Genomic DNA, 14128 nt, shown 5'->3' on the forward strand with positions numbered 1-14128 from the left:
CTGAGACTTAGGAATATTCCATCGTCTCATTCCTTTTTTGGGGAACTATGTATTGAAGAAATCAGTTATTTTTTTCTGTTTCTGTTTTGCAAAATACTGCATCTATAAGTTACTCTCAATTTTTCATTATCCAAACCAAATTCAAGGCACACATCAGCATTCCTTTTACCAATTTGGTTTCATAACATCAACTTTATCTTCCACACTTAAAACTTTTCCTTCCTTTCCTCCTTGCTCCATGATACTGTCACACCTGTTTGGAAACTGAACGTCTTTCTCTCGTGGAAATAGTTAATTTAATTCACAAAATTGAAAACAAATCCAAATGTGAAGATATCCGAAATAGCAAAAAGAAGACTTGATTGGCACCCAGCTTCCCATTAAAGCTTTCCAGTTTTTTGTACAGTATCATTAATAATTTAATTATTGTAACTTTTTTGAAAGTAAGTTGAATTTTTCCGAAAGTATTCAAAATTGTTAAACAAAAATAGCAAACCCCTATTTAGTGTAAACCCCCATTTAAGGTTAATTATTCTTTGTCCCCAGAAAAACGTTAACTAGGGATTCTACTGTATATTTGAATCTTCATTTGTCTGCAGAAAGAACATAATTTCTGACAAATTAAGAACTAGAACAATCTTTAAATTGTCTTCACTGCACACGCAAAAGTTCAGTCTGAATCACTATCAAGTACAATGGCTTTCCTTTTTTGTGAGGCACTATTCCTTGCATCACCACTAACTTGGAAGTCATCATCGGATCCTGAACTCAGATCTACTACCGCAGGCTTCTTTTCTTCACCTACACACATTTTAGAGTCCTTTCTCTTATCACTGTCTCTGCTAGGTACACAATTGGAACTGAAATGTTTGTGAACAGCACCTTTGGAATTACTACTTCTATCAGTCTTTTTGTCTATTGATCCCTTTGCATTTTCACCTTTTGAAATTAATTTTCCAGAATCAGATACCTTCTTTACTTTCTCAGTATTTGAATTTTTAGTAACTTCAACTTTTGAAGTTGAATTCTTGTCACTATGTGTTGTCATTTCGGACTTCGAAGATGGGGTTGAACTCTTGTTCTTATGCGTTGATGAAGTCCCATCAACTTTTAAAGATGGAGTAGATTCTTTGTTGCTATGTCCTGATGAAGGTTTCTCTGTTGTTTTGTTGTTCTGTACAGATGAAGGAGTCAAACTTTTCCCACTAAAATACATTATAATTTTATGATTATCAGACATGGCTGCAGATGCTTTGGGACCTGAAATGAACGTAAAGTTATAATATTTAATTATTTTGTGTTTAATTGATAACTAATTACCATTCAGAAATATTTTTTTTTTATCCAATGCCACCAGGTTGTCTTTTCGACACCATTCAGAAATATAAATAATATCTTTTAATGCTTACCTCTCTTTAAGTAACTGATTGTGCTATATGGAGTGAAGTGAAAGTCCTCTTGCAAGTATCCCTTTATCAGCAGATAACCAACAATGGATTCTCCAGTCTCTCGAGAAAATTTCGGCACTGGGATAGACTGGACACGTAAATTTGATGCGCCTTTACTATACCAAGCATCAAGCAATTTCTGTGCTGTAATCACAAAACACCACCAAAATCAATGAAAATCATTTCACATTTCAATCAATGTTTTGTTTCTTTGTTTTTTCCAGGACCTGTCTGCTATTCAGTTCCAGGGACATTGCCGTCTATTGGCTTACTGAGTATGTTCTCATATTTTTTTATTTTTTGCACCTGCTTTGTCCACCAGAGGCTAGTGCCATGCATTTCAAGCGCTACGTTCAGTTCAAATATGTTATAACTGGAACTTGGAAAATTCAAGTGGCCGAAATTTTGTTTCTGGATCTGCACAAGTTATTAGAAATATTATAAATTGAAAAACACAAGAATAAAAAAAAAACACGTTATGTCTTGTTTTAGTTTCATAAACCAGTCAAAAACATTCAGAATTTATGACAAAGTTCATAAAGTAATAAACTGACCTGTAAGTTTGGTATCACTTCCAGCAGCATTTGAAATCAATCTATACATTGCTCGACAATATGAGGTTATGTCCACTTCTTTTCTTTCCTTTGGTTTCCGACAATGGTCACACATTGCACTGCAATCTTTGTTATCCCATGCTTCGTCAAAATGTGATGCTATGATGTCACGTCTGCACCTGCACAAATAAAGATATATTATGCATATAACAAGATACCAAGATTAGTTAAAGTTACATAATATTTTATAACTATACTGTGCAACATACAAAATTAGCTTTTTTTTTTTTTTTTTGCTGCTAAAATCGAAGGAAAATATTTTATGAATGTATTTTTGTAAATTATATGATTATATCTTCTGATCAGAACATAGTACGAAATGGAAATGTAACAATTGAAAATTTATCCTTTGAAGAGGTGGAAAAATTCAAATATCTTGGAACAACAGTAACAAAAATATAAATGACACTCGAGAGGAAATTAAATGCAGAATAAATATGGGAAATGTCTGCTATTATTCGGTAAGAAGCTTTTGTCATCTAGTCTGCTTTCAAAAAAACTGAAAGTTAGAATTTATAAAACAGTTACATTACCAGTTGTTCTATATGGTTGTGAAACTTGGACTCTCACTTTGAGAGAGGAACATAGGTTAAATGTATTCGAGAATAAGGTGCTTAGGAAAATATTTGAGGCTAAGAGGGATGAAGTTACAGGAGAATGAAGAAAGTTACACAACACAGAACTGCAAGCTTGTATTTTTCACCTGACACAATTAGGAACATTAAATCCAGATGTTTGAGATGGGCAGGGCATGTAGCATGTATGGATGAATGCACAAATACGTATAGTGTTAGTTGGGAGACCTGAGGGAAAAAGACCTTTGGGAAGGCCGAGACGTAGATATGTATGTATTTATTTACACTGCAAGTGGGCAAGCACCCAGTGGCAGTGGTATATACAATATTAACAATACACAATAAAATGATAACCAATACATAATAAAATTTACAATATACAATACAATTTTACACACAATACAATAATAATACATAATACAATTTAACACAATAATAATAAAACATAAAATAAAATACCTCATTTTACAATACAACCTACATAATTATCTATAGGTCCTACATAAGTTTCAATAGTCTTTCACTTTACTCTCATCTCATTCCCTGTAGTGGCACTATGACGCATTTCACTGACACTTTAGCACACATTTCACTGACACTATAGAACACATTTCATTGACGCTATAAATTATCACTGATCGGAACTGTTCACTGCACTGTAAAACCATAACTTCACTGACTCACCTCGCTTCACTGATACAACAGTTCAAATAAGTCAAATAATTACACCCTTATGCATACTTATAAACAGAACTACATTTAAACTAAACATTTCTAGTCTAAGGCCCTCTTACACGCTAGTTTTAAATAATTTACAATTCAAACCAAGGAAGTAAACTCGTCAGCCTAGATAAATACATGTCACCTTAAAAAAATTAAATGTTGAATGTCACCTTAATTTTAATTTTCACTTTATATACAACTTTTTAAATTATTCTTGAATCTCCTTAAGGAAGGACAGCCCTCAAAGACCGCTGCAGGTAGGTCATTCCAATCATTTATAGTTCTATTTAAAAATGAGAATTTACCTACATCCGTTTTCTGTTTCCTACATTTGATTTTAAAATCATGATCGTTCCTACCATAGTACGTTGGCTTTTCTAACCGAGCCGTTATGTCTACCCATGCTTTCTGACCTAGATGTGCTCTATACAATGATGTTATTCTAGTTTTCCTACGTCTGTTTTCCAAAGTTTCCCATTTAAGTTCTTTTATCGTATCGTTTCCATCTTCTCTTTTACCTTTAACAAATTTAGCTGCCCTATACTGGATTCTTTCTAAGGAATTTATCTGGTATATTCTATAGGGATCCCAACATGTAGTTCCGTATTCCATTAACGGTCGCACTAATGTTAGATATGCTATTTCCCTCGATTTGGGGCTAGCCTTTCTCAAGATTCTCATAATAAAGTGAAGTGCCCTCCACGCTTTACCCGTAACATTATCAACATGCTCTCCCCAAGAAAGTTTGGAGTTTAAATACACTCCTAGGTATTTACAACATTGTTCTTGCGGAATTACAACACCACTGAATTCGTAATTAAGACTAGTTTCCTCTCGGGTTTTACAAAATGTTATAGATTTACTTTTAGAACCATTTATTTTCATCCTTTGCATTAACGCCCAGTTATAAATTTTATTCAAGTCTGTTTGAATAGCATCTACATCTGAATTATTTCTAATCTTTCTATAGATAATGCAGTCGTCTGCAAATAGCCTCATATTTGATGTAATATTCTGGCATAGGTCATTTACGTATATTATAAAGAGTAATGGACCCAGAACGCTGCCCTGTGGCACCCCTGAACTTATATTTCCAATTTCCGATATTTCATGACCTACTCTAACTCTCTGGGTTCTACCGTTTAAGAATTCTTGGATCCATAGCACCACTCTTTTATCTATTCCTAGCCTACTTAACTTATCTATTAATATGTCATGTAGTACCAAATCAAATGCTTTCGAAAAATCAATCACAACTGCATCAATTCTTCCGCCTCTATCTACCTCTTCAGCTAGATCCTGAACCAGCGACGTAATTTGACTATCACATGAGAAGCCTTCCCTAAAACCATGCTGGCGGTTGTAAAACCAGTCTTTCGCATTTAGAACATGACGAATATAATCCGATATCAAATGCTCCATGACTTTACATACGACAGATGTAAGGCTAATCGGTCTGTAGTTTCCGACATCTAATTTATTTCCACCTTTATGTATGGGTACCACTATAGCTGATTTCCAGTCACATGGAATAGCTGCATTGTTTATGGAAACATGAAATATACGCATTAAGTATGGAATTATGGCCTCGGAACCTAATTTAAGAGGATAACATTACAATGGATATGAGGGAGTTGGGATATGATGGTAGGGACTGAATTAATCTTGCTCAGACAGTGCTGACGGGCTTAAGTGAGGGTGGCAATGAACCTTTGGGTTCTCTAAAAGCCATTTGTAAGTATTTTTGTAAACAAATAAACTAATTCATCACACATGATGCATTTTTAGTCATATTATTAGGGATTTATAAGTGTAGCTTTCTTTGAAGTCTATTGCATGACATTTTTTAACTCTGTTTACTGTTTTGTCTATCATAAGGTCTTTTTGTTCTCATAAAACAATGCTCTACTCCTGTTCCCCTGTGGGAATGCTGCACCATAGGCTTTAGTACGACCATATGGAAATGCCTTTTTTATTTTGCATCCCTTACTACACTGTACCATAGGAGTAACTCAGGCACGTTTGCCTGCTGATCTGAAGTTGCACTCAGACATGTGTTTGGGCTGATTATCTGATTTGTATTTTCCGAGGTTTTCTCGATTGTAAAGCGAATTTCAGGTAATCTCATAGCGAATCCTCGGCCTCAGCTCGTCAAATACCATCGCACTATCACCCATTCCATTGATGCTAAATAACCTAGTAGTTGATACAGCATCATTAAATAACAGACTAAAAAAAAAGTACTACACCCTTGCATCTTACTACAAATGCCATAAATATCAACGAACCTGTTTGTATCCAAGCAATAGTCAACCATACTGTATAAATTCTGAAGACCAGTTTGCTGTGTGAATACCATGGAGCTTAGCTTGAAAACATCTGCCAATCGATACAACAAGATGCATTCAGCACGTTTGTTATCTCGACCTGCACGTCCACTTTCCTGCAAATGAAAATAATGATAAAATAACAGAATAATCTAGATGTATCAGATTGGGTTGTATTATTGTTAACCCAGTTCGCAAAGCAGGCAACATATTTGCAACAAAGACCTCTTCAAGTGATATCTCTATCCAGTGCCTTTGCTTTAGGAAACTCTCATTTTACAAACCTATGGATCAACAGTTGGCTCTCTTCTGACAAAGGAAAAATTTTACAGTCTGATCAAAAGAAACCAAATGACCTGGAAATGTACAAAAACTTGCCCAGACATGTTCAAACATTTTTAACAAGAGCCAGAACAGTCACATTGTCACAGAAGTGTATCTACACCGATTTCACATTTCTGATAATCCTACTTGTCTGTGGTGTAATAATCATGATGAAGATCTGGAACACATTCTTCTATACTGTCCATCCATAAACCACAAAAGAAGTAAATTAAAATCATCAGTACCAGTTGCAGAAGACACAGCCCTGCAGTATATATTGACTACACCCCAACTCTGGCTACTAGCAACAGGCATCTATGATGAACACCGATCAAAATACCCCTCATTTCTCATGAAAAACAAAAACTGAATAGACTACAGTGGACTATAGTGGACCTTATGTTGTCAGCAAACAGCTGCTTATATTAAGAAGTTTGATTGATGACACTAATCCCCAAAGAGGGCTTTATAAGAGCAGGTATAATTTAAAGAACATTTTATTCACCATATTTCTGCATATTTTGACATTTTCTACATAACTTTATATTTGAACATTTTTATTTAATATAGTTTCCACAATTCGTGGTTATCAAATTCTTGTCATATAATAATTTCATTTGCTGTATCTTGAGCTCTTCAATCAGCCTTCAGCAATTGAAGTCTTGTAACATTATTAGCCAGTGGCTTCCATAGCTTTGTTACCAGTTTTCATTTCCCATGTCGAATGATAGGACGAGAGAGTGAGTGCACTTTTTTTTAATTGTAAGGTTGGCACCTTGTATATCTACTTAGAGTGGTATGAATGGTATGAAGTACTGACCAAGACAAACTATGGTTCAGTAATCCATTCACATAGGCTACCTGTCACTGGAGGCAAAGAAATATTCATTAAACTTTAGCATTACCTGATAGAAATTCTCCATTGATTTGGACAAGGAATGATGAATCACAAATCGGACATCTGGTTTATCAATGCCCAAACCGAATGCAATTGTTGCAACCACAGCCTACAGAAGAATAAAATGTAATATCAATGGCAGAACATCTCATACTCGCTAAACACATTCATGTCTCAACAGTCATGAGAGCCTCACTTGATATTCCCCACTCATCCACTTCGAGTGCACCTTGCTCCGAAGTTCAGCTTCCAGGTTTGCATGGTAGCATCCCACTCTTAAATTCTTTTTCCTTAAATCGTACATAAGCTGTTCACAGTCTTTGATGGAAGTGGTGTAAATAATTCCAGATTGTCCCTGATATCGGGTCTTCAAGAGATCTGCTAGTTCCTGCAGACACTCTTCTTGGTTTGAAGCTTTGACTCGTACCTATAAAATAAAAATATACACATTATTAGAGATGATAGAGGGTAGGAACTTAAAATAAAAAAATAGCACTTCAAAAATCAAATTTAGCAATTTATAGCACTTATATTACTTGATTTAGCATTTTATAGAAAGTTCGATGTCATCAATCTGTCAACAGGTGAATTTTTTAGATCTTCCAGTTAAAATTCTTGAATATACTAAAGTAAAGGAAAATATTTGTTTTCTATTGCCAGGCGTTTAACAATAAAGTCATTTGACCTCTTGCACTCCGATATTTTTCAAAGAGTGCTGACATAGCCCATTTTGAAGACCATTAGAAAATAAGCTAGTAAAATTCATGTTCTAGGAATAATAAGTTAATTAAGTAGTAAAATATCGCTGCAATCGAAAAGTATTGGGAATGAATTTGAATAAGGAACAAAAAAAAAAAGTTTCCTTCCCAGGCACGATTCGAACCACGAAAGTCTTAGTTACCAGTCTATAGTTGCTCTGGAGTGAACAAGGCTCTGAAATCAGCTCCAAGGGTCGGTCCAGTTTTTTTTTTTTTCCACTACTGTACATTCGTGAAGTTTATAACTACAAAATACGAAAGAAAAAAATATATATTTTAACAACCACAATATTATTTCAATAAGTGCCACGTACCTCATAATAAAGATTAGGTCTGTTGAAAGAGGCTTTAAGCACTAGGCAACCCTGGATGCACAGCATCTTCTGGACATCTACTGTGATTTTGGATGTAGATGTAGCAGTGAGTCCAATAAGAGGAACGTCAGGAAACATTCCCTTTAGGACACCAAGGAACTTGTAATCTATAACAGGACAATGATGACAATCAATCATGGACCAATATGACTGTTTCCTCTAGCAATTACAATGTACATTGCTATTGCACACATTCAACTCTAATAACAAATTTGCCAACAAATGTCATAAAATGGATAATTAAAGAAGGCCGTCATGAATCATAATCATCATCAAAGAACTATAAACTTTCAAACTTAAGAATCTTAACTATTTTAAAAGAAACTCTGAAACTCATAACCATAACACAAGAACAAGATACCCGGGGATATTAAACATTTAAATTATGAAGGTTTCAAAACCAGGGTAAAAACTATTCTGCTCCAGTCCATGCCGTTCAAAATCACTGATTTCTTACATTAAAGCTATAAAGCAAAATACCTACCTTCATTACTGTTGCACATAATTTTTTCTCCAAACAATATTGATAATAATGTAGGACTATCTTGTTCTTACCTAATCTATGTTAATTTATTTATTTAATGTCTTGCAAACGGAAAATATATTATATATCTTGTTATTTATTGTGTCTTTTGGCAGTTTTACTATTCTTTGGAAAACTTAAGAGTGTTAAAATTAAATTCATACTAGAAATCTTATTTTGTGTGTGTGTGTGTGTTTTTTGAGTTTGTATTTTGTGTTTGTATCTAATGACGAACCTATAATCTGTAATAGATTGTACAGGGAATGAATAAATACAATACAATACAAACTACAGATAATTGAAGAGGTAAACGAAAAATGAGGCATCTCTCAGAACCATCTTTCTCAGATATGTGCAAATACATAAGGTATTTTTCATCATCAGCATTGTTATTGTTATCAACTTATTATAATTATTGTCATTGTCATCATAATCATTATTGTCATTATTATCACATGTCCACCGCTGTGGAGCAACGATTAACATATCTGACCATAAAACGAGCAGGTCCAGGTTCAAATCCTGGTTGGAATAAGCTACCTGGATGAGGTTTTTCTGGGTCTTCCCTCATCCCATTTAGAACAAATGCTGGGTAACTTTCGGTGCTGGACCCTGGACTCATTTCACTGACATTATCACCTTCATCTCACTCACATGCTAGATAACCATCACAGTTGATAGAGTGTCATAAAATAAACCGATTAGAAAATAATTATCAAAATCTTCATCATCATTATCATTACTAATAATATTTTAATTGATTTATTTTATGACGCTCTATCAACTGCGATGGTTATCTAGTGTAAGTGAAATGAAGGTGAGGGAAAACCCTGAAAAAACCTCAGCCAGGTAACTTGTCCCAACCAGTATTTGAACCCAGACCCGCTAATTTCACAGTCAGACATGCTAACAGTTACTCCATAGCAGTGGACTATTATTATTATTATTATTACAACTACTACTACTAATACTGTCCCGTGTCGTTGCATCATGGTCTAAGGCATCCTACCTAGGACTCGCATTATATAATGTGTGCTGGTTGGAGTCCTCATAAGGGAAGAAATTTTCTCATGAAATTTTGGCCAGTGTATAGGACCAGTGCCCACCCAGCATCGTAATGCACTTGGGGAGCTACGATAGGTAGCGAAATCCGGTTACAAAAGCCAGCTATAACAGCTGGGGGGATCATCGTGCTAACCACACCGATATCTTCATTCTGGTTGGATGATCGTCCACCTCTGCTTCAGCATGTGACGTGAGGCCAGCAGCCGGCTCGTCAGTCTTGGTCCTTCATGGGCTGTCGTGCCTCGGATTATTATTATTATTATTATTATTATTATTATTATTATTATTATTATTATTATTATTTCGCTTTTGGAAGTCCGATATGAAAATAATTTTAGTTATTATTAAGGCTAGTGAAAAAGGAAGAAACGTTTTATGGTTGTCCACAGTTCCAACCTAAGGGCGTAAATTTCCTATACAATCCCAAATTTAAGTTGATTATTATGGTGTAAATTAAAAAAAAAAATGATAAAAATAATAATAATAATAATAACAACAACAACAACAACTAAATTTAAATTAAAAATGCAGTAACTCAATAATCACTCGATCAAACTACCAACCTGGGCGAAAATCATGACCCCATTGGGAACAACAATGAACTTCATCAATTGCAATAAGGGACAAACGACCCAATCCATACATTTTCTGCAGCTTTGTCATGAAACGTTTGCTCTTCGCCAGCTTTTCAGGTGTTACATATAGCAACTTAAGCTTTCCATTTTTGTTTAACATTGCCTGTAAAGACAAACTTTAATTAATTTTTCACTTATTACATAAAGTAAAAAATAATATGGTAATCCTTCCTTACAGAAAGAGTTATTTTACAGAATTTTTAGCAAAATTTATAATTTTACTATAAACCAGCTTAAATACATAAAATAATATTTTAAATTATGTACCAATCAACTGTCAACAAAATGCTGTCACTAATACAATACCGTACCTTTCATATGAAAGAGTGATTTCATAATAAATGCAAACTTAAATGGAGGTTGTTTAAATTCAAAATCTCCTTTCTGTTAACTAATAATTTGAATTACTCGAATATTAATAATCACTTTTCTTACATAAAAAAGAATAAAAATTAACAAGCTTCACTGTTATAAAATCAGAAGATAAGTCTATTATAATAACTGACGAACAAGAATTTAAATTTAATTTCCTGAAATAAATGATCATGTTCATGTTACTGAAAACCTAGTTACATGAGAATTAAATTAAGAAATTACTATCTCAACATGGTTTTTGTTCTACTACAATTATAAGCATAAATTTTTACATTCTCAAGTAGGCTACAAATAGATGCAGAAAAAGTGCCTGTTAAACGCTTTGGAATGATATGAGGGATCAAAATAAGCATATTTTATTATGTAAGTATGGGTAAGAAGTGCTTCGTCACAAAGTTACATGCTTCCAGCTACACCGTCGACTTAATCTCTGAACTGAAGCCACTGATTCTGATACTGTTGGATTTCTGTTCATGGGGATACAAGAAAAACATAATTTATGATACTTCAGTTCAGGGGCGGACGCAGGATTTTTTTTCGGGGAGGGATTTGAGGAGATAGTAAAAATGGAGTAATGAGAAATAAGTTTATATACTCACAATTTGTTTCCGAGTCACAAACATTTACAAGTTGGCCTGAGTAGCGTAGTCGGTATAGCCTTCTTTGCTCGAAGTTGCGGGTTCTACCCCAACCCAGCTCGATGGCATTCAAGTGTGTTTAAATGCGACAGGCCTCATATCAATCGATTTACTGGCATGTAAAAGAAGTCCTGAGGGAAAAAATTCTGGCACACCGGCGACGCTGATATAACCTCGGCAATTGCGAGAGTTGTTAAATAAACCATAATTTTTTAATTTTAACATTTACAATGACTGCAATACAAAAACAATGACAGAATGACATTTACAGAAAAAAGCGACGAGGCTTCTTAGACATTTCATCCAGTACTTCATGAGCTTTTACTTCTACATTTTGATGTATATACATCAAGGCCAGTCCACTTAATCTATCTCCTCCCATCGTGCTCCTCAAGTAAGTCTTCAAATACCGAAATGTTGAGAACGACCGTTCTAGTGTTGCTGTAGTTACAGGCAACGTGCAGAAAAGTTTCAGTGCCTTGCGAGTGCATTGCATCTGTTCAAAATGATATAAAATCAGTAGGTATTAGGTGAAGATTTTTCTGATCAAGAAGATTTCTTCTCCATATCTTCAATTCATTGAAGAAAGACTCTGGTGACGCATCAACATCATTGGGCCACTGATTTACTATAGCCTAAACAGCAGTTTCTAAATCTTCATCTGATGCTCGCACTATGTTTTTAGGCAGAAAAGTTTGTATGGACTTTAGGATTCCCTTATGATTTAAAAACCTGTCCTTGAGCTGACTAATGAAATAGTCTAAGAAGAGAAGGAAAATTAAAAGCCTTAAAATACTCTTCATGACTCTCTGTCTTGAAGTAAGAACGCTGTGTTCGTCTTCCTGCAGTTCTTGGAATTTAACACTTTAGCAAAGAGAATTTACGTGGAAAACTTTCTAATTCCTATGTACATTCACGAATTAAAATTAATATTATTTTTGTTTCTTGTTTCGTATTGTTCTCAAAATTTCGGGAGGGGCTATATCCCCTTAATCCTCCCCCCTTGCATCCGCCCCTGCTTCAGTTATAAGATGACAGAATCGTAAAAGCAGCAGCAGTCGTCAGGTAATGAACTCTTTGTTGTACTCTTCTGCATGTAACATCAACTTACGACATTATGACTTGACTAATAAATCAAAGAAACTTCTAACAATTTTTTTTGTCCAATAGTAGGCCCTTAACTTGTCATTATTCGCCCTGACTGTATGAACTGCACATACTAGTGTCACTGGTTTCAACCAGTCTTTGGACTGCTCACTAAACATATATACATACATCTTGAATAGAGTTTACTTCTTCCTTTGTACTGGTGGCACTAAACATAGCAGCTGGTACATTAAGTCCCCTGAGACCCATCAGTTGGTCCTCCATCAGGGAAACTAATGGGGATATAACCAGAGTGATACCTGTGCACAAAGAAATAACATCTTATGTTTGTAACATTCAATAAGTATAGACTGAAAAACATTATAAAATGTACCTTTGCTTTTTGACTCAAAACATACTGAAATTTCATGGTACTGTTCTTCGTTTCATTCCATTTAATTTCACAATAAGTAGGCCTCTATACTTGAAAATTGTTCTTGATTAGAAAGAAAGCATAAAACAACTTGGCCTATCAATAATAAAAGCATCAAGATCCTAGTGGAAGAGAAAAACAGTAGTTTACTTGTAAATGTCTTTTCATATTACCACTCTTAACAAGCGCTGGAAGCTGATAGCAGAGACTCTTTCCTCCTCCTGTGGGCATAATGAGAATAACATCCTCATTGGACAAAACTGCATTAATCGTTTCCTGTTGCAGTGGACGAAATCCACTCAACTTAAAGACGGACTTCAGTATTTCTTTCACTTTATTCGACCATGGAAAATCTGAAACAGCATAATAACTTATTAACTTATCGTTACCTTAAGCATGCACAAGTAGCCTATAACTTAAACTTTTTTTTATTATGATCAATTGAACTCGTCGTCCCAAAGCTATTCATGCAAACGTATCTATTCATGTATTGCTACTCCTTGTCAATTAGTAGGCATACTAAAAAAACAGCAGCCTAGTATAACAATAAAACTATACGATCATACCAGTACTGGCCCAGTTCCGGCTAGTGAGAAGGTGGTTCTTTTTCAATAAAATTGTATCCTTTATCTTTTCGATTCGTTGTAACAATAATTGTTTCCTATCGCTAAGGTTTAGCAATTGAGCTTCAACTTCACTCAATTCATATTCAGCTGCAGCCAGTTCTTCCTCTTCTGTCACTATAAGCAAATCAATGTTTTCTCGTTATGACTACAAACAATTTCAATATAGATGATTTATGAGATGTTAATAACATACTTCAATCGTAACCTAAAACTTTGACGATTCAGGCTACCTTTAGAATTATCTGTTTCCCATTCCATTTCCTCCATTTTGTATTTTTATACTATTCATTTACCACAGGGAGATAATTTGGAATAGTGGAAAGCGAATGCTATTAAATTAAAACCTAAAAAATCACAATTATATTAATACAACTACTTTCAAACGTCCTCCACAAAAGAGCCTTTTCCGGCTGCCTAGGGTTGGCAGGTCGGAAGATCTTCCCTCAAATTGGGTAAATTTCTACTGTTTGGAGAAGTTTTGGATGTTGGAGAAATTTGGTGAAGCATTCTGGAAATTCGAGAAGAAAGATAAAAATCGCTTTATAGTTAAAATAATGTATGCGATTTTACTTCATATTCTTTCGCACTGACTGACCTATCTAACGTTATTTTCTAGGAAAACTAACAAGCTTTGCTGAAATTTTTCAAAATCATGATAGCGGTGGGAGAATTTCGGTAATCCTTCGGGTCACTTCCATATTCTAAA

The 14128-nt window shown here is 34.7% G+C and overlaps 1 protein-coding gene across 1 annotated transcript; it reads right to left on the reverse strand.

The window, feature by feature from the left end:
• Positions 1–483: 483 nt before the first annotated feature.
• Positions 484–13834, reverse strand: LOC138702887 (ATP-dependent DNA helicase Q1-like). Its single transcript, XM_069830264.1, has 12 exons — positions 13653–13834; positions 13363–13536; positions 12970–13149; positions 12553–12683; positions 10193–10367; positions 7982–8148; positions 7106–7336; positions 6917–7018; positions 5649–5803; positions 2003–2181; positions 1410–1592; positions 484–1260 (listed from the first exon to the last, which is right to left on the reverse strand). The coding sequence occupies exons 1-12, from the start codon at positions 13687–13689 to the stop codon at positions 671–673; spliced, it is 2304 nt and encodes a 767-aa protein (XP_069686365.1). The 5' UTR covers positions 13690–13834; the 3' UTR covers positions 484–670.
• Positions 13835–14128: the final 294 nt, after the last annotated feature.

Source organism: Periplaneta americana, chromosome 7 (genome assembly GCF_040183065.1).
Source record: "Periplaneta americana isolate PAMFEO1 chromosome 7, P.americana_PAMFEO1_priV1, whole genome shotgun sequence".
Classification (NCBI taxonomy): Eukaryota; Metazoa; Arthropoda; class Insecta; order Blattodea; family Blattidae; genus Periplaneta; species Periplaneta americana.